At 27.9% G+C, this 22,902-nt stretch overlaps 1 protein-coding gene across 4 annotated transcripts in view; it reads right to left on the bottom strand.

The window, feature by feature from the left end:
- Positions 1-22,902, bottom strand: part of LOC107451064 (E3 ubiquitin-protein ligase RNF220) — a 51,303-nt gene that overhangs the window by 15,307 nt on the left and 13,094 nt on the right. For all 4 annotated transcript variants that reach the window (XR_015432356.1, XM_087158614.1, XM_087158615.1 and 1 more), the window contains exons 6-7: positions 3,775-3,890; positions 1,952-2,060 (exon numbers count right to left, since the gene is read on the bottom strand). Coding sequence is in view for 3 of the 4 variants with exons in the window: in XM_087158614.1 (XP_087014740.1) it covers positions 1,952-2,060; positions 3,775-3,890 (225 nt within the window). In the remaining variant the exon portion in view is untranslated. The remainder of the gene's footprint in view (positions 1-1,951; positions 2,061-3,774; positions 3,891-22,902) is intronic.

The raw sequence follows: 22,902 nt of genomic DNA, 5'->3' as shown, positions 1-22,902 counted from the left end.
AGATAATTTTATGATATAAAAATATATTTGTAATATTAAAATTAATTGCACTTTTTAAGAATGTGTTTTTAAACAGTTAAATTATCCATCCCTAGTTTTAAAATGCATAGGAATTAATACTAACGTAATTTTGCTTGAAACTTATTAGCAGAGCAATATATTTATAAATAAAACTATGAAAATTTCATTGAAAGATTTTTTGTAAAAAAATTTGATTCAAACTAATGATTTTTAGAAATATTAGTTGATTTTAATTGATTTAACTCATTTTTGGAGAAAGGGGCACAAACACACCATTTAAATAAAAAAAAATTTATTAACACTGTGACATATATTTTTCACTAATTTTATTTTTCTGCTATTGTCAAGGGTTCTTAAGACACCCCAAAAATTAATAGTAATTCAATTGGAGTAAACACTTTCTATTGAGAAATTTTTAAACTACAAAAGTTTTTCAACTTAAAATGGCTATTGAGAAACGAAATTTTTTGAAAATGTATAATTAGTCCTTTTGAGATTTATCATTAGGTTCTTATGATGGATTAAAGTTGCAAGTCAGTAAATAAAGAAATTCCATAGAAAAAGCAAGTGTTTAACTAAATGGTTCGTTCATTAATTTGGGGAATGGTGCCTATACGCCCCATTTTATTTCTTAAATAAAATATAATTTTTCATGCATGAAACATTTTTGTGTGTCTCAATGAATGTAATATAAGCATATTTCAATGAAAATAACACCACATTTTATAAAATGTATATGGTTGGCCTAAAATGAGTTAAGTCAAGTTGATTTAACATGTTGAATGCCATGGGGGTCACCGGTGACTGGCAAAGCCAAGATTATTAGAAACACATAATTCAAGTAAATTTTGATTACACGAATGATTGCAAAAATTAAATGTTTTGTTGTACATAATATTTCATCAAAATATGCAATGCATACTCAGAAAATCATTTTGGCCAGACAGGCAAGCCATGTAAAATTAGTGTGGCATTCAATGTGTTAAAGAAATGAACCTAGAGTTTACTGAATTCCCAATACAAAAATTAAAAAATATGCTGAATTCACAGAGTATCTGCTACATTTTAGATTTTTAAATTCATGACTTTCCATGATTAATTCCAAGAATTTTTCATGACTTAACGAAGTTACTATTTTCCCCGACAAAAACACAACAATAAATTTAAAAAAGCATTATAATAACATTCATTGAAATGATAGGTATAACCAAAACTCTGCATCTTCATATTTATAGATTTTAAATTTAAAAAACAGAGTAAAGAAAGCGATGAAGCAATAAAGTAGCAGAAAAAAATACAAAAGCAAATAATTTTTTCTCTCTTTTTTTCTGCGGAATTACAGTCTTAAGATACTTTTATTGTTCGTCGGAAAGGAAAAAAATACTCCTGATTTTTTTGTTCTCATTTCGGAATAAATTCTAATTCTAAATTCGCCAATGACTGGCTTGCTTCAGCTAAAATTGTAAATTGATAAAATAAAAATAATAATAACAAAAATTCTGAAATCACAGAAGTTTAAAAGATAATTTGCTCTAGAGATGATGTTTTTTCTTTCATTTTTTTAAAGAACACCATGATTTTTAAAGAACATGAAAATAACATTTCATCTTTCAATAAAATATGACTGTGAAGGGGGTTTTGTTACAAATTCAGATATTTGGAACACCATGAAATTGGGGGGAGGGGGTACATTCCATTTTAAAAATAAGATTTATTGATGACCTAAATCCATGACTTTTCATGATTTTTTTAAAAAAATAGCAAAAATTATGACATTTTATGACAAATTTTGTTCAATACCAAAATTCATGATTTTTCATGACTTTCCAGGTGTGCGGATACCCTGAATTCAATAAAATACAGATTAATCAAAAGAAAATGTATGTTTATACGTTTCATAGAGAAAAAAAAAACAGGAAGTAATTCTTACATCTATATCCTCCAGGAACTAAACTAATAGGTCGTATTCTAGTCTCATCACCAATTTCATATTCTTCAAAGCTGTCAGTATCATCGACATTAACATCAGAATCTTCGTCCTTCAAAAAAGAAAAAGATTTAGTTAAATCTATAGTCTGTCTACAACTACAAAAATTCGATTCTAATTCATTAGTATAAAACAAGTTAACTCAATTCCACACTGGTGTAAGAAATTAAGAGAATTTGCAAACTTGGTCTATTATCTCTAGAACTACTGGACTGATTTCAATAAAATTTGACATGTACATACATTGATACAATACAAAACAACCATTCCACAATTGTAATACACAGGCATGATCGTGCGAAACACTAGTTGGAGTCTGAAGGCATGAAATAGCGGTTGCTGAATAAACAAAAAAAAAGTTAATAGGGGGTATGGTCCTCTCTCACAGATATACAGGCCTTGCAGCGTGATTTCATATGTGAAATAAGGCACATTATCATTTCCTGTGGCAATTGGCCAGAATTGTCCAGCGGCAATTTAATACTCCAACGAGTGTTACGCGCGATCATGCATGTGTATTACAATTGTTGAATGGTTGTTTTGTATTGTATCAATGTATGTACATGTCAAATTTTATTGAAATCAGTCCAGTAGTTCCAGAGATAATGATCAAGCCTGCAAATTGTCTCAATTTCTGGTACCTTTAGATTGATGAAAGATGGCACGGTCGATAATACTTGCCCTACATTTGCGATGCCATCTGTACACACCTATTTTGATTTGAACACGCCTTCTTCAGCTGATAGTAAACATCAAGCAATTCTCTTGCTATATGTGACTGCATAATTGCCCTCATCACGCAACGTGTCGGCTTACATACACTCAACTGCTTTTTGCAACACAAGAGCAACTGCGAACTTAATACAGCTCTCACGATCAGCACTTAAAGCCTGGTGATCTTTATACAGCTCAGCATGAAACAGCAATAAATCAACTGGTGGTCATTGAATTCTATCACAGATAAAAATTCTGGTGGTCTACACTACTGTAGTGCGTCTACACTACAAAAATACAACTCCAACTCACCAGTCATATTAACTCTATTCTATGTTGGGATACCTTAAGATAGATGGCATAATTGATAACACCTTTCCTACATATCTATAAAGAACAATTTTATATTTACTTAATAATTTTAAAAGTACAGGACAAGAATGTCAACTGTAAAAGTTTTTGATATTCCAAGTCACTACTGTAAATAAAAGATGAAAATAGAAACATTTATCTTTTCCGCAAATAAAATAGTTTTAACTTGCTAAAAACTTTTTCTTTTCTTAGAAAAGAAACTATGTGGAAATTAACATGTTTGCCTAAAAATAAAATAATAATACGGTAAGTTCGTAAAAATCTTCATATGATGCATTATCACTAGTTTTATTATTTTTTCCCTTTCATATTGCAGTGATATCAAATACTAAAAACTCACTCCCTTTTTGAACTTGTCTGAACATTCAATATCTTATACTTTAGGGAAAACCCTGTCACAAGATATCAAACATCAAAAAGATAGCATATCAAAAAGTAGCAATGAAAAATATTACACAATACGATAATTAATAAACACGATATTGTGAGTGTTGATGAATTTTATTTGGAGAACGAAAAAATTGACAGATGCAAGAATAATAGGAATTAGTTAAATTGTAAAACTATTATAGATATTTTTTGACAATACATTGTGATATTTAAATTACTAGTTATAGGGACAATGGCAAAAACCGAGAGAAACAGCAAATTTTATTTAAAAGAGGAATGAATAAATGAACCTGTATGCAGAAAGCCACATGCTTATTGATTTCTTCGGCTGTACCAGACATCCTTAAACTGCAGACGGGACATTTCACTTCGTTCTTTGCTCTCGCTGAATATCTTGCTACACGAGCTGAATAAGAAACATGCTTTATTAACAGGTGTGTGCAATACAACAATATTTGATGCAACAATTTTTACTCAATGAATTTTGTAGAAGTATACAAATTATATAGATTTTAACTAAAAGGTTAGTACCCAGTTTTCATACCAACTTTTAATTCTCTATACAACATAAGACGAATCTGGTCTAAAACTGTTATAAAAAAAAATATTTTTAAAGGACAAAAAGGAAAAAAAAAATCCTTAACTATCAAAGAAGTTCTAGCTGCATTAACACATAATTATCTAAAGTATTTATTCATACATTAATTATTTAATGTTCCATTTTGCTTAAAATAATCTCGAACACAGTAAATATGCTGCTTAATGTGCTTTAGTGAATAAACCTAATTTCCCCAATTAAAAGACAAGATTAGAATTGATCATTTTAAGAACTAAATAAAAGAGGCACATCAATAATTGTGAACTGACCCCTACAAAGTTTATTACTGCACCTGTTGAAAACAAGAAATAAGTGTACGACCCCTGAATTCATCACCATAAGAAATTGGAAATTAATTTATCTTCCATAATATAATAAGAAATGATCTGATTAGTGTATTTTTAATTGGCAGCTGCATCCTGTAAAGAAAAAAAAATGTAGATTTTTTTCCATTTCTGGAATTTTTTTTTTCTTAATAAAATATACAGTCAGACTTCTATTTAACGAACTTCCATTTTGCGAACTTCTCTATTTTGAGATTTATTTTTCGAGGAACTAAGAAAATTTTGGAAATTTCTTCATAAAATAACTTTGAAATAGCAAAGTGAATTTTCTATTTAACGTACTTTCCTTTGAGATCCACTTTCCCAAAAGATTTCAAACTTGTTAGCTCATTTTATGGGGGATATGACTTTGAATTGATTTTTGATGCCACTTAACTTTTAGAGAAAGCAGTAAAGTTCCTTTCCCTCGTTGTTTGCATTTCAAACGAAAAACTCAGACAAACTTAACGGATTTTATCTCTAGTAATTAAAGTTAAGAGCTCATGCAGTTATGTATATTTAAAATTACTTTTATTATAAATGCAACAATAATTTTATACACAAATTTAGTTTTTTTTTGTTAAAAATATTTGTAGCATGATAGTGCAACACTGGATAATGTTTTGTTCTTTTCTTGTTTCCTATGCAGATTTCTTTTAAGATTAAGATTTATAAAATAAATAGTAGATACTAGTTTTCAAGATAAAAGTATACCAATTGCTATTTTAACCATGTCCAGTGTTTACGAATTTAAAAACTCGTTTCGTGTTGTTTAAGTACGTCAACAGGTGATTTTCTGCATAATGAATTTTCCATATAACGAACTTATTAATCGGATTTAGCGACTTCGTTAAATAGAGGTCCGACTGTACATTAAAATAATGTTTATTTAATCGATTGTGTGCCTATATAGAGGGGGCGGTAAAAGTCTTGTTTGCATAAAGGGGCTGACGGGATGCCACTGAGGCCATAAGTTTGAAACTAACGCACAATTGGTGAACTATTGAACTATCAAATGTCACGTTTTTTATTAGCTTCTATTCAAATAAAATGACGTTAGAGGAGGAAAACCGAATCTTTTGATTCTTCAAATCTGCATTTTATTTGCATTTGTAGAAAATTGGATGTTCTGAACACAGACAAAAAAAAAAAAAAAAAAAAAAAAATCATGACAAAAAGCTAAATAAAGATTCAGAAATAAAAACTGAAACCAATACAACTACGAACCTTGCGACGAGCAAGATTTCAGCAATTTCAAATACTTTTTTTTTTTTGCCATTTTCCGATGCATCTCTTACGTAATCAGAGTGCGTAGCCAGAATTTTACGCAAAAATAAGCACCTTTTAAGTATTTTTTAAACAATCAAAAATATTTTTAATCACTTTCTAAACAAAAATCATAATTAACATTTTCAAAAACTTTACATAATCATGATAAAATAACTAGTTTCTGATAAATAGTGCATAGAAAATTGTGAAAATCATGCATTTTTTTTTTGTAATTTAGAATGACAATCGATAAGGCAAAGAAAAAAAATCGATTTTAAAAAAAATAGAAAATTAAACACTTTTTACAAACCCCGAATAAAAAAAAGCACCTTTAAGGGCTTTTAAAATATCTAAATCAAAATTAAGCACTTTTTAAAAACGCTACGCATCCTGTCGTATCAATTAACGCTTGTAATTGGAGAATATTTAAAATAACAAGTCAGAGCAAAATTTGTCAAAAAATGAGTCACTAATAAAACGAAAAAATTCACAAACAAAATGCTCTTCAAATGAAAAATATCTGTTGAAATTGATTTAAATAAAATTAAAAATAAAATTAAAAAAATAATAAAATATGACCCAAAAAAATGCTCTATAAAGGAAAAAAAAAATTTCCGACGCATCTCTTACGTACTCAGAGTGCGTAGCCAGAATTTTACGCAAAAATAAGCACCTTTTAAGTATTTTTTAAACAATCAAAAATATTTTTAATCACTTTCTAAACAAAAATCATAATTAACATTTTCAAAAACTTTACATAATCATGATAAAATAACTAGTTTCTGATAAATAGTGCATAGAAAATTGTGAAAATCATGCATTTTTTTTTGTAATTTAGAATGACAATCGATAAGGCAAAGAAAAAAAAATCGATTTAAAAAAAAATAGAAAATTAAACACTTTTTACAAACCCCGAATAAAAAAAAGCACCTTTAAGGGCTTTTAAAATACCTAAATCAAAAATAAGCACTTTTTAAAAACGCTACGCACCCTGTCGTATCAATTAACGCTTGTAATTGGAGGATATTTAAAATAACAAGTCAGAGCAAAATTTGTCAAAAAATGAGTCACTAATAAAACGAAAAAATTCAAACAAAATGCTCTTCAAATGAAAAATATCTGTTGAAATTGATTTAAAAAAATTAAATATAAAATTAAAAAAATAATAAAATATGACCCAAAAAAATGCTCTATAAAGGAAAAAAAAAAAAAAAGCATTTATCATGAACACCTAGAAATGGACATCATCGGCGTGTGAGGGGGAAGGAGGGATGGGGGGGGGAATTAGTGTCCTCCTCAATAAAATTCTTTAAAAGTCCACCTCAATATTTCAATAAAGAAAAATAAATAAATAAAAAAAATCATGAATCTTTATTGATTTAAATTCACCTCAATTCATTCAAGTTAAAAACAAGATAGTTAAAAAAAAAAAAAAAAATCAGTTTGTGGATAAAATAATTTTTTTTCTTCCATAATTGTGAATTTAGAGAACTATTGTGACAGCGGATTTTAATTTTGTCCCCCTCAAAAACTGGATACCTACGACGTCCACGCGATCTTAGCCCTGAACACAAATAATAAAAAGATTGCTCTTTACATAATTTCTAATTTTCAAACTATTCCAATGACTTTATAATTATTATTTGATTTTCAATCTTTAACTTAACGTTACACTTTTAACTCTTCACGTTTTAATTTTTTCTTTTTCTCCAAATCCTACAATTAGTTCACACTCTCTATATATCTTGTTCAAATTTTCAATTGTTAATAAAATACTTTTAATTCATCCACACTTGATGTTAATACATTTTATTCAAATATTAATTCATTAAATAGGGATGAGCGAAAAACGAAATGTAATTTTTTGATGGGTTAAGCATTAGTCATTGTTTTAAACTTTACTATAAGCGATTCAGTTTTTTACATATTTCAGAAATAACATCCGTGATATTTTCCAACTTATAGCTCTATTTGAACAAATAGTTTATTGTGCACATTTAAATATTTAATTATTTTATATTCGCTGTGTCAGATAAATACAATAAAGAACATTACGTGGTAGCGCATGTGCTCCAAGTCACCATAAGCCATAAATTTTTTTCAAATATTAATTCATTCATTAAATTTAATTAAATTAATTTTAGTTTTATATGGGAGAAAAAATTGTAATTATTTAATAAAAATTAACTAAAATAAAATGTTTCTTTGTTGACCTAAGTAGGAATTGACTTCAAAATTTTCTTTTTTTATATTACAAGTACTTGCTAAAAAAAAACATTCACGTTACAATTATTATTTTTTCTTTGCAAAAATTAATATCATTGAACATTAGGCATTCCATAAAGTTTCTCTTGTTTTCCATTCAGACTCGCACAGCTGGCTGGTAAACGAGCAACTTCCAAATAAAGTTTTAAAAACTTTATATTGGATATAGGTTTTTCTGCAACTAAAAGAACTCCTTTTACCCACACAAATTATTTTTAGAAAGATTCAGTAATTCAGTCCAGATATTGTTTACATTAAGCGCAATCCTTTTTTTAAAAGAGAGAAATTAGAAGGGGAAAAAAATCGTCTGACATTCGAAATAAAGCAGACGATATTGCAATTTAAGAAAGAATAAAAAGAAAACAATTTCAATTTAAAAGCTCTCTCTTAGTTTGGAATCAAATTGAAAAGTTGCGGTTGGGATTGCACACGTGATTTTGTTATCGATCCGTTTTGTTATGCAATCAGCTGTGGCCAGAATTTATTTATTCAATTACGACTCTTCACGAGTTCTCTACCCTTCCCACCCCCACCCCAAAAAATGAATTTTTAAATGAATTATTGATTCACTACACTTTCTTGTAATAGAAGTGTATAGATTTTCTATTGCAGTTAACACTGGCTAACTAACTCTTTACCAGCTTGCAAGTAAAATTATGCAACTAAAAGCTTTTGTTCATAATTTTGCAAAAATTGTAAAAAAATATTTTTACACCATGAAAAGATTTTCCAAAATAAAATAAATTATAGTCGGACTTCTATTTAACGAACTTCCATTTTACGAATTTCTCTATTGGGTGAATTTTTTCGAGGAACAAAGAACATTTTAAAATAACCTCCAAATAGCGAAGTGAATTTTGTACTTAACGAACTTTTCTTTGAGATCCACTTTCCCTTTTTCTCGAAATATTTCAGAACATTTCAAACTTGTTAACGCATTTTATGGGGGAAATGAATTTGAAATGATTATCGTAGCGCTTTTTTAAAGTTGAAAATGTATGTAGCATGATAGTGTATGTAACACTGGATAATGTTATACTCTAATCTTGCTTTCCATGCAGATTTCTTCCATGGTTAAGATATATAAAATAAATAGAAGATACTAGTATACAAGATATAGATGTATCAATTGATATTTAATTATATCTAACGTTTATGAATTAAAAACCTGTTTTAAGTATTTCAAAAGGTGATTTTTTATTTAACGAATTTTCCATACAACGAACTTACTATCGGGGTTCAGCGACTTCATTAAATAGAGGTCCGACTATAATTAGATCTTAAATGAAATTTTGAAGAATAACTTTTAATTAAACATAAAAATATAATTAAAAAAAATCGTTAAAACTTGCGCAAGATATGGGTATTTAAAGTAATCCATTTATATTACGCCAGTGCAGAAAACATTTAATCATATTTGGTAATTTCTAAAAAAGGCCCCGATTTGAATATCTTGAAAACTTAAATAGTTTCTAGCAATTTTCTATGTTTGTTCCTAAGTTTTAGTCATATAGCATATTAACATAATAGTCAAAAATCTCGGAATTTTTTTTTTCTTCACTCACCATGAAAAGATTTTCCAAAATAAAATAAATTAATTAGATCTTACATAAAATAAATGAAATTTTGTAGAGTAGTTTTTAATTAAAAATAAAAATATCATTTAAAAAAAATAGTTAAAAATTGCGCAAGATATGGGTATTTAAAGTAATCCATTTACATTGCGCCAAAGCAGAAAACATTTAATCGTATTTGGTAACTTCTAAATAAAGTCCGGAGGATGATATTCCGTTAGAAGAACTTAAAAAAAAATGAGGGTACAGCTAAAAGAGAACCACGAAATTAACGATGATGTACTAATGATTTTCTTTTTATTGATTCTAAAGCTGCATCCACAGAAACATTAACTGAATGCGATATTTTGGACAGTGTGAAAAATAAAAACAATACTGGAATAAATTGTGAGGAAGACGAAGACAGAAATGAACATCAAAAAGATCAAAAATCAGGAATCACCAAACCTTCGTATGATGAAATGTTAAAATCATTTGAAACAATTCGATACTAGATAACAATTTACAAGATAAAGGTGTATCAATTGCTATTTTAATTATGTCCTGTGTTTATGAATTTAAAAGCTGTTTTGTGTTTAAGAATTTCAAATTGTGATTTTCTATTTAACAAAGTTTCCATATAAGGAACTTTTTATCGGGATTTAGCAACTTCGTTATATAGAGGTCCGACTGTAATATGCGGGCTGTTCTAGGCCGCTGTATTGCAACAACATAGTTGAAATTTGGCATGCAGTAAGAGCCGTATAAGAACTTAAAATAAAGTTTTTTTTTTCCTTCGAATCTTTGATTTGTTTTAGAGTTTTAAGAAGAATTTTTTAATTTATTTGTTATTGCAATTTTAAGTTGTTTTTTAATGAATTTTTTCCTTCTGCATTACATATTAGTTTGGCGTCATATAAGACTTAAAAACTTAAAATTACGAAGTTGTGTTGAAAAAGTTCGAAGGGATTTCAAAAAAATAATAATAAAATAAATATACGATTCGATTGAAAGTTCTAGAATTATTAACTGTTGAACTTGTAGTTTCTTTCTTCTTTTTTTTTTTTTTAAATCGTATTGGTTCAAACGTTATTGACACTTTAAATGCTTTTTTTTTTAAAGATTTTTTGCTTTAAATATTGACTATTATTTATCCATTGCTGAAGAAATTTTTTTTCTCTTACGAAATCTTTATTTTATAAGCCTTTGCTGGAGTAGATGTCTATCAAAAGTAGCAAAGACAGAACGGAGATATAGCATGATGCCAGATTTAAATCTTATTATTCATGGTAAAAAATTTAAAAATAAACAAGAATTTAATGAATAGCAATGAAAGATATTTACAGTCGAACCTCGATTTAACGAGTTCTCCGATTTAATGAATATTTTCTACGTCCCGACAAAAAGGGTGTTTAAATGCTCTCATTTAACGAATTTTTAGCGTTGATTTAACAAACAATCTCTGGGGAAAAAATTCGCACAAAAAACTTAAACTTCTTCGCACTTAAAATTTCGAATATTTCACACCCTAATTCAAGTGTGTAATTATGTATTAATTTTTAAAAGCAAGTAGCGTTAAAGAATTAAAATCATTTGAAAGTTGATATCCTAACGTATAATTTTTAAGCTCGTGGTAAACAATCATCACTTTCTTTCATTATCTGTATATCTAAGGGTATTTTTATACCATACTCTTTACACAAATTGATATTCGATTTAACGAACGGTCCCAATCAATTCGTTAAATCGTGGTTCAACTGTATTTGAATTGCCTCTTCAACAAGTACTTCCGATTTATTTCTTCTTAATGAGTCTCACAATCGTATCCCTCATTAACTAATATGTTCTCCCATTAACCTACAATCATTTTTCAAATTAAAAAGTTCTGCATTAAATATAACAATGGTGGAAAGAGAATCAATTACGGCGAACAAGGTCTCTTAATATCCAAGTTGGACTTCTATTTAACGAACTTCCATTCTGTGAATTTCTCTATTTTTTTTTCGAGGAACCTCCATATTCGGATATTTCTTCGTACAATAACTTCTATTTAACAAACTTTTCTTTGAGATTTACTTTCTCCTTCTCCAAAAATATTATAGAATATTTCAAACTTGTTAAAGCATTTTTATGGGGGAAATGACCTTGAAGTGATTTTCGAAGCCACTTTACTTTTAGAGAAAGCAGTAAAATCCTTTTTCTTTTTTGTTTGCATTTCAAACGAAAAATTCAGACAAAATTAAAGGATTTACGTTTGTGCGTTTAAAATTACTTTTATAAAAAATGCTGCTTAAATTTTATGCATAAATTTAGTTATTATTAGTTGAAAATGTAGCACGATAGTGTAACACTAGATAATGTTTTGCTCTATTCTTGCTTTCCATGAAGATTTTTATTTTGTGGTTAAAATTTATAAAATAAATAGTAGATACTAGTTTACAAGATACAGATGTAAACATTGCTACTTTAATTAAATCGAGAGTTTATGAATTTAAAACCGGTTTTGCGCTGTTTAAGTATTTCAAAAGGTGATTTTCTACTTAACGAATTTTCCATATAGCGAGGTTATAATCGGGATTCAACGACTTCGTTAAATTGTTGCAACAAACTTCTAGAGGAAGAAGGGCACATCATAAGGATTAAGAATTACCAAGGAAATTATGACCTGAAATGTCATCTTACACCGCTAGGGGCGTTTTAGCTACTATTCCAAGAGAATATTAAGCCGAGTGGGAGTGACAATGGGATACAAACTAAGAGATCTGGAACAATTAACCTCCAGATAAAAATGTTGGCAAAACATGGAATAAAGCATTTTCCAATAGTTTTAATTGTATTAATAAAATATTTTTCTAACAATTTTATTTCATTTTGAGAAGGGGATTCCAAGCAGTAAGTGACACAGCACTGTTTACTTAAGGTGATGGTAGCAAGGTAGAAAAGTTATTGCCTTTTTGATTCTTTTTTCACCTCTCTAAGCTTTAAGAACTAATTTAAAATTAATGTATGATAAATTTTACATTTATTGCTTAGTTTGAACTCTGATTAACATAATAAATATTTAAATTTTCTTCAGTTTTAAGATAACTTATATTTCAGTTTAAAAAAATAATTTTGTATTAAGTATTGTAAATTATGTCTTGTAGAACAATGCTTAAATTTATTTTAAAGCAAACAAAACAAAAATTTATAATCAACCAGTATTCTCTAAAAAATATTTCACTTTTCATTCATAAGAATTGAAATGAAAGTTAAGTATTAATTTTTATAGAATAAAACTACAATTCATAAATAATTCCAGAAGGAAAATAATACCTTAATGTATGCAATTATGGAGACTTTTGTATTCGATATTAGGTGATAATTTACCATATTTTATTTTTAAAAAAAATCTGATTCTGTTTAATGATGGAAAAAAGTATTATTATTTTGTGATTGTGTCACATTACAATATTCATTTTCAATGAATATTTTTATACGATATTCTAAAGGATGTTGAAAGTTTTGATTTTATGAACATTTTTAAAAACTTTTTAATCAAGTTTTTTCTTCCTCTTCTAAACTTCAGATAAGATATATTCGAAAATATTCAAGAAAATGAAGAAAAACTAAATTTATTCTTTAATCTCAAAACATAGCAGGCAGATAATTTAAAGTGCATCCATCTTTTAATCAATGTGCGAACTATAAATTCTTCCAATAAAATTATATTAACATTAGATTTGCATATTTAGTTTAGTTTGAGCACAATAAGACACACAGGCTTCAATAGCAGAAATATAAAAATTTATTTCAATTACAAAAATAATTTTTTCTCATTAAATTCAGCATTGCAACACCCCCCTCCACCTTTTGCACTTGCAATGCTTAGCATGTTAAAATAAAAGTGAAACAGATTGCACGTTAAAATAAAAATGTAACAGATTCGAACAGCATGTGACGCCAAAGCTCGGCATCCTATGGTGCATTCAAACCAACTCACAAATTAGCCAATCAGGAGATAATCACTTGCCACTAATTTTCAGCTATGCAAAACAGTCCTAACTAACCACCTTTTTAGAGAACTGGTCAGAACTTCTAAGTTTTCTGCATGAACCATAGTACATTCAGCCCATACTATTAGTTTCATATTTTAAAAATTAATGCCATATTACTCTGCTTAGAAATGTTACACAGAGGTGTTTATACATGAATTAAAGGGCAAATTTAAAAAGCAGAGTTAGCTGCTTTATCACCATCCAGCAATGACTGCCAAGAAAATTCCCTAATTTTCTCTATGTTAGCCAATAATAAATCAGAAAGAAACAGTTTGACCACAAGAGCATAAAAACAATTGAGTAATTTTGATATTGTTCAGTAGTTAACACTTTCGTTGTTGAAAACCATAGTTGTCAATAATGTGTGTCTTGTTAATTTTTCTAAAATAATCCTTATTTTGTATGACTCTTTATAGGAGAGTCATAATGCTGTCAATATTGTCCCTCTAAAGATAGCATGGAATCTTTGTTACAAATAAAACACGTTATAAAGTTGATCCATAACTCGAAGAACACTTTCTCGCAACTCTGATTGGTTTAGAGAGAATAGGAGTAGAATGAGAGTGTCTTTCTAGATCAAGAGGCCAAACTTAATCAAGAACTGTACCAAAGGAATATCCTAGAGTCCTTGTTTTTTTCTGTGGCCCCAGCAACACTACAACAATACAAACTGAGTATTTCATCAGGACTACGCTTCGACTCGTTAAGTAAAAACAACACAGAAGTAGTCTAAGAATACTTTCTAAATTTCATCACATTCACAGAATGGCCGCCTAATTCACCGACAATCACACAAACTATAATATAGCGGTCAATTTTGGAGGTCTTGATAGCTGCTTGAGACCATAATATATGGGAGTATAATTGTTTCTCATTAAAAATAAATAAAGTGTATACTGATGTATATTTTATGAAAGAGAATATTAACTACATAATTTTTATTTTATAGTTAGTATAAAAATATTTTAAAAGTTATGTTTTACTCCTCTTAATCTTTTAACGTGGGCTCGAAAAGAAGACATTGAGGTCTTCTGAGGGGCCGCTTTTTGCCACGGGGAGAGTGAAGTATGATAGGGAACAGCAGATTGTAAAAACAGAGCAAGCAACGAGCATTAAACAATTTTATCCTCCCACTGTTTTTCTTAACTTCATTTGCAAACTCTTAGACCAGCGTAGTTAGGGATAATATGAGGGTCACTAGAGGAGACTTCTCACCCTTTTAGGAAACAAGAAAAGCACGGGAATTCTTCTTCAGTTGTTGCGTTAGATTCCGCATTAGAAGAAAAAGAAAAAACATTCCACATACCATCTCTTCATAAACAAACTGCCTGTTTTGTGTTCTAACAATTTATACACGTTTCGGCATTCATTCAAGGGACACTATTTCGTTCTTGTTGTTTTCAAGTTTAGCAAAATAGTATTCAAATTAAAAACAATTTTTTAATGTTCATAAATATATTAAGATAAATACTAAAATAAATCAGCAATAAAAAATAGCTTTTTATTTTCTGCTGTTATATTTACAATGATTTCAGCAAAAACAAAATCTTAATTTTAAAACCTTAATTTAAAGAATATTTAAGTTTTAATAATTATAATTATTATTCTCTTTAATATGAATAACTATTTAATACATTCTTATAAAAGTATTTTTAATTTTAGAAAATTTCTTAAACAATTTACAATTAATTTCAAGCAAAATTCTTTTACAAGAAGCCTTTTAACTACTGCAATGCCACCATAGGCATTACATATTTCCTAGCTTTAATTTCTATTCTTTTTAATCATTCTTAATCGAATTTTAATTAAATTAAACCAATTATCTAATTTTATTACATTTTATAAAAAGCGAGTATAAAATATTTGATTCCTTTCTTAAAAATTAATGTAACGGTTAACTTTCTATTTCAATACTAATTTAAGACTCATCAATTCACTGTTGCGACTAAATCGAAAACAAAAACCCATTTATAACCCTATATTTCTTACCACAAAAATGTTTCAGTCACATAGTTATACTAATTCTGTCTTTATGGCAATTTGCTTTTGCCAATTATTTTTAAATTTAATATTGATTATGGGAGGTTGGCTTTATTTTTGACGATGTTATCTAACGATAAATCGTCAACACTGGATCTCTTTCTATGTTCCTAACTGATTAATTGACTTTCAATTATTGATAATTGGACTGGGGGGCCTTTGGGCCTCAGTTCCAACCGTTGAATAGACAATCTTAACAGAAATTCTCTCGATGTTAAGAAAGTGATTTTCTGGATCCTTTTAAGAGAATTCTTTATTTTTATGTTTGAATGTGTCCATATTGTGACGCTTATCGTCACTCAAAATTAGAAGCACGAGAAAGGGCCAAAATTAGATTTCTAGAACATCTCAAAGTCCTCGATCAAATAAAACTACTGTGGGAAATCTCAATTAGCAAATAATAACTTAAATACGAATAGAATAATTCAATAGGTTAAAATCTTACAATGTCATGGAACATCATGGAACTAACTCGAAAACAACAATAACTTTTGAACTCATTATTTAAAAAATAATTTTCTATGTTTATTTTTAAAGTGGTGTTTCTACATTCTGAAATATTTATGATTTCACTTAACTAAGGATCACTCATTTGGGAGTTTTTAATGGTTTCAATGTATGTAATGGTTTCCGGTACATCTGGTGTTATACAGGGTGCGTAGCCAAATTATTCAACAAAAAATAAGTACCTTTTAAGCACTTTTCAAGCACTGTAAAAAAATCACAATTAGGTAAGATTGGAAAGTTTTTGACAATTGATGATTTTACCTGGTTTTAAGCGTCATGTCAAAAAACAAAAAAAAAATAATAAATAAAACTGTCGGCATTGTTTTTGACAATTGTCAAAATTTTTTAATCATGTAAATGGAATGGCATTTTCATACCCTACGGACTGACGATACGTTGAAATAGATTAAGGTTGAATTAATTGTGGAAACAATGAATAATATAATGTTAACAGAGTTTTCTGCATGATTCTTAGCAAAAATCAACATGGTGAAGGAAAATCTCATTTTAGAAAAGGGAAAATTAAGCACTTTTTAAAAACACCCTATGAAAAAAGCACCTTTAACACTCCGTCGGGCGCGTCTCGAAACTTACGGCATCGGGCGCGATGTATCTGTCAGATACATCTCTGTTTTGTGTGTTTTCTGTTAATATGTATTACTTTAAATCTCCTATTTTTCTCTTTTTAGGTCCAGGCTTTTACACCCGGACCTTTTATTAGTTTTTAATGTATATTTTTAATTTTTATTTAATTTTTATATATTTCTAATTTTCATATATTTTTTAATATTTTCAATAATAATTTTTATTTATTAATCACAAACGCTATTACAAAAGTTAAATGCTGTAAAAAACATTTAATTAAACATGTTAAACTGTTGAAAAAGTATAAAAAGAACAGTTATGCACAAATAATACATAATATAAAAGTGACAAATCAATTATTATAATTGAATCCGATTCTAAATTTAAGTCAAATTTTTTCTTCCGATCTGTTTTGCCCATTTAAGTATTATTGTCCTTTCCTACAAAAAAATCATCATTATTAACATCATCATCGAGTTCTTAGTCATTATAAACACTTTTACTGCCATGACAATCAACTTCACGTGTTTCTAAAATATCTTCTTCGTCAGCATCACTTTCATCAAATTCTTCGGCATTTAATTCCTCATTTCCATCACTAAATAGAATACTATGAACTAGCTCTAGGTCTTTCTGATTTTTCAAATCTAAAAAGCGTTTAGCACTCATCGTAGGAAAAAGATAAATCAAAAACACTCAGGGAATCTCGATACTTCCATGTAGCTTCACGAGACAAACGTTATCGGGCGCGTGTATCTAACAGATACAAAATTTCAAACAAGCTTAGAAACAGGAAATACTCCTACACCGAACTGGTCACTTCTGCATTCCAAAGTAGCAGGGGGCCAGATGGACAGATACTGATAAGGTCAAGGTCGTAAGAAAATGCTTTAGGGGACAAAAGCAGAGATATTGACACGCCTGTATCTGTCAGATCAACGCGCCCGATGGAGTGTTAAGCACTCTTTAAAAACACTATGCACCCGGTAATATTTTCGTTAATATCACGATATAAAAAAGTTACAAACACTCAAAAAATAATGTTAAAAAAACAGTCAAAAGAAAGGAGAGCAATCAAAGTGAGCCATACTCTAGACCAGTGATTCTCAACCACTGTGCCGCGTCACTTTTGTGTGCCGCCAAATTCTTAAAATGTGCCGCCAAATATTAGAAATGACACAATAAAAATAAATAAAAATTGTTTAAATTAAAGAAAAGTGTATATGTATATATATATATATATATGTATATATATATATATATATATATATATATATATATATATATATATATATATATATATATATATATATATATATATATATATGTATATATATATATATATATATATATATATGTATATATATATATATGTATATATATATATATATATATATATATGTATATATATATATATATATATATATATATATATATATATACATATATATATATATATACATATATGATAATTTTTCCACGTTTTAACCGCGTGAACATCTTTGTCAGTGATTGTCTTGTCTCTGACAATCTTAAAATGAGTTAAAATAAGATGGAAGTGTTTAAATTGTCTTCGACGCACAATTTTAAAAAATGTTGAAATAAGTAGAAAATTTAACGACTATTAAAATTATAAATTAACAAAGAAAAGCAAGCTAAATATTAACTTTCAAACGGAAATAAAAGCTGATCATTAAAGTAAGCTATGCAATTATTAAACAAATTATCAACGGATAACTAAAAAACAAATATATAGAAAACAAATTGACAAAGGATAACTAACAAAAAAATAAGCTAACAATTAATAATTAGCAACAAGACTAGTTAACAAGAAATCACAAGAAAATAACAGTTAATGTAAAAAAATAACAGTTAATAGCTATAGAAAACAAGCTAACAATTAATAACTCGCAAAAAAATAAAATAATAACTGTTACTAACTAATAAGAGATTAGTTGAAAGAAATAACTATTCCCTTAATAAACGTGCTTTTGTAGTACATATTATTTTATTTCACAATCAAAATTATGATCGCAATCTATTTAACACAGTGTATTATACGTAAGTTAACAACTTTTAATCTAATTGTTTTCACTGTGTGCCGTCAAATTTCTAAATCGTTAAAAGTGTGCCGCAACAAAAAAAAGGTTGAGAATCACTGCTCTAGACAGATACCAAAATTAAACCATATATAAACTTAGTAAGTCTCTCTCTCCACCCACTCTAAAAACATATTAAGCACTAACGTTATAATGCTAAGTTGGTTTCATTGTAAATAAAATATTATCTGTTTAAATTTAAGAGACGAGTAAATTTTCCTTTATTTAATTTAATTATAATAACTATATGGTACGGCCCACAAGCGCCACAATATTCTATTTAATATTTACTTAATAAATTAAATTTTTCCTAAATCATATCCAAAATTAGGATGCATCTGAAACGGCCAAAAATATGCTAAAAACTACAATGAAGCCACCTGAACTATCCACTAAATTGAATTGACCATCACTCCTATCATAACCACATGCTTACTTAAAGAGGAATTTAAAATTTTATAAAATATCATGGCTTTACGATAAGTCAAAGCTATAATAGAAGGGATTTAAGTTATACAAGAAAACACAAAATGTAAGCTCATTGTTCATTACAGAAAATTACAGCAAACTAAATTTTTATCTCCTTTTATTGTATTTTGCATTTCATGTTTTTAACTAAAAATGAAAAATAAAGCACAAATTAAAAGGTGAAATTCTCAGAGGAAAACGAAAATTTTTTTCCAGGTATAATCATAAAATAAACAGTTCAATAATGTTCATGTAATAGTTATTCATGTAAAAGAGCTGTAAGTTTTAACGTTCACAATATTATTTATAAGACTTTATAGAAACTGAAACTCAGCGTCAAATTATACTATTGCACGAGGAAAAAAACCACTAAAATAGTCACAAGAAATCATGGTTATTATCAGGGGTCTGTCCAGATATTTTGTGAAAGGTCCTGTTTTTGTAAAATTGTGAAAAAACTACTCATAATTTGTGAATATAAAATAAGTGTTAAGTCACATTCTTTCAACCAGCGTCCTGCTGTTGTGAATTTGTGCAAATAGGGTCCTGTTATTGCAAAAATTGCCAAAAACCTTTTCGAGAAGTTTTTAAATTGTAAATAGATACAAGATTCTGCTCAACAATTGCTGCTACTAAATTCGAGATGCAACATACAAATATTTGGTATTTGGCCAACACAGAATATTCATTTTGGACAAATAATAAAAACAAAATCACTCACATTTTTAATATTTTCAATTGACAAATATTTTAAATAACACAACTTAGTTATGTATCACTTTTAATGTGTTACGCATTAAGTAAACTTAAACAATCCTTAAATTTATATTCTTATTCTGATTATTCTTAAAATAAAATTGCCAGAAATTAATTTTTAATTACATAAGATTCTATTAATTAATTTTATGAATAAATATAAATAGATCAATTATATATTAACAAAAAAAAATCATTTAATAAGAATGTGCACACAATGTTTGAAATAGTAGAAATATTTTCTTTGAATACTACATTTGGAATTTAAACTTAGGGAAACTTAGTTCGTTTCGAACTGCCTTTCTTTGTTTTTGCGGGAAAGGTTTATTCGATTAACAAAACAATAATGAAGATAAACAAATTTGTGAGGGGTCTGATTAAAAGATAAATTATTTTGTGGAGGGTCCGTTTTTATAGAAATATATTTTGTGAAGGGTCCGTCAATGGATCAAATTTCCTCTAAACAGACCCCTAAATGATGCTACCTGAACTAACCACTAAATTGAACTGATCATCACTCCTATCATAACCACATTATTACTTTAAAAGGAATTTAAAATTTCATAAAATGTCATGGTTTTACAATGAGTCAAATCTATAATAGAAGGGATTTAAGTTTTCACGGATACAAGAAAACACAAAACGTAAGCTCATTGCTTATTATAGAAAATTACAGCAAATTAAATTTTTATCTCTTTTTATTGTATTTTGTATTTCATGCTTTTAACTAAAAATGAAAAAAAAAGCACAAATAAAAAGGTAAAATTTTTTGAGGAAAACAAAAACAAAAAAATTTTTCTTCACGTATAGAGTTATTGAAGTAAAACAGTTTTACAAGTTTTAACGTTCACAATATTATTTAGAGACTTTATAGAAACTGAAACTCAAGAGTCAAATTATACTATTGCATGAGGGGAAAAAAAAACACTAAAATAATCACAAGAAATCATGATTATATAAGAGTAAAAGAAATAAAATAAAATAACACATGCACACACACATATTACTTAATAACCATTTTATCAAGTTTTTCCTATGAAACTTCATCGCCAATATATAGCTTATCATGGTTGAGGATTTTAGGTGTTTTAATCTCCACTTATAGATAGATAGATATAAAATTAATGCATTTTTCCTCGGAAATATACAACCTACATATTTAAAATTCACGTACTTTTTTTTAACAAGAAAAGAAATACTAAAAATAATATTTATTGATTTCGTTTATTTAACAGTTTACTTTGATATTCATTTCAATTTAAAAATATTTTACTTTTGAAAATGTTTTTCTACTTATATTATTTACGTATAATTAAAAATTCTATACATTAAAATCAAAATATAATAAAGGACCTAAATCTTTAAAAAAATTCATCTACACAAAAAAATTAGCAAAAGTACAACAGACTAAAAAAAAAATGGAAGGCAAATGAACGAAATTTGGATTCTCAAAAGTAGATCTAAAACAATAAAGCACACCCCACTGTAACTTTATCCTCTATTTTAACTGTGGAGAAGATTTCTTCCTTCATTTTTAAGTTGGTTGGTAGTGCCACAAACCCATTCTAAACTTATGACAACTGTTATCACAGCCAATGAGGAAAGGTTATATGTGCCACACTTATTGAAGAATCATCCTTTAATGCCTGATGACACTATCTTTAAATATTAAATTATTCTCTAAATATTAACTTTGAACCAGGAAAATCTGTTCAATTTTGGCATTAATTTGTACATATGTTGTGTGATTTCAACTGCACATTAAAATTCTACACCAAATTTTTGACCAATTAACATATTTTAGATAACAGTAAATTAAAAAAAAAAAAAAAAAATTAAAAGATACTTGTTGATATATTATTTCAGAGTAAAGCAAAATGCTGTTACACTACATTTTAATCCTATAATATGCTGGCACCTAAAAATCAGTCCTTGCTCATAGAAATTTTAACTTTAGCAGACTCATGATGTATAGTATTTATCTAAATATATTTGAACACAACATTTATTACACAAATGTATCCGTGAATGACCAAAATCAAGAGAATGTCGACTTCCGCCGCAGAATGTTGACAATCGCTTTAGTGAATGCCTGAAATATTTGTTATATCCGATTTGACATTAATTTATTCATTGATATTATTATATTTATTTGATTTTTCAATATCCACTGAGGATAGATTAGGAGAAACATCAGTGTTTTAAGTACTGGTTAAATGCATACGAGGCAGTGGCACTTAAGAAAACATCATTATAGGGTACTACTTTGGGCAGTGCCATTTAACTAGACCCCCTGTGGCAGAAATTTTTTTGGCTTTCTGTGACAAACCTCTCTTTCTGCAAGGTACTCTTAATAATAACTAATATACACGTTATTAATTAAATTTAAAGTAACAGAAACACATTTACAACAACAACAAAAAAACTATTTAAATAAAAAAAAAATTGTGTATTTTTTTTTAAAATGACGATGTAATATTTTTTATTCTAATATCATGGGCGATGTTCTCAATTTTCGCAAGAGGAAAACACATTAAACGGTTTTTGTTTTCGCATTTCTTAAATCCTAATCACATAAAACAGAAGTTACAAATAGTTAAATCTGTGAAAGAAAACCAATTTTTTTTTCATTTATACTCGTCCCAAATACGAATAATAAAAATCAATAGTATTTCTTCCCCTCTGAAACGTGAAAAATAAATCTTTTGAATATAATTATGGAGAGAAAGATTTTTTCAAACATTTCCGCAGTAAAGAAGTTTTTTACTTCAATATTCTTTATTTTACATTCTTCTCAAAATAAGAATAGAAAAATTACGAAAATTTATTTCTCCTATGATACATGAAAAAGGCATTTTTTAAATATAATTTTAGAGAAAAAAAATTTCAAAAATTTTTGCAGAAAAGGAAAATAAAAT

This window comes from Parasteatoda tepidariorum, chromosome 3 (genome assembly GCF_982258835.1).
Source record: "Parasteatoda tepidariorum strain Cologne lab strain chromosome 3, Ptep-v5.0, whole genome shotgun sequence".
NCBI lineage: Eukaryota > Metazoa > Arthropoda > Arachnida > Araneae > Theridiidae > Parasteatoda > Parasteatoda tepidariorum.
The sequence above is the reverse complement of the archived record's forward strand: the minus strand, read 5'-3'. Positions and strand labels throughout refer to the sequence as shown.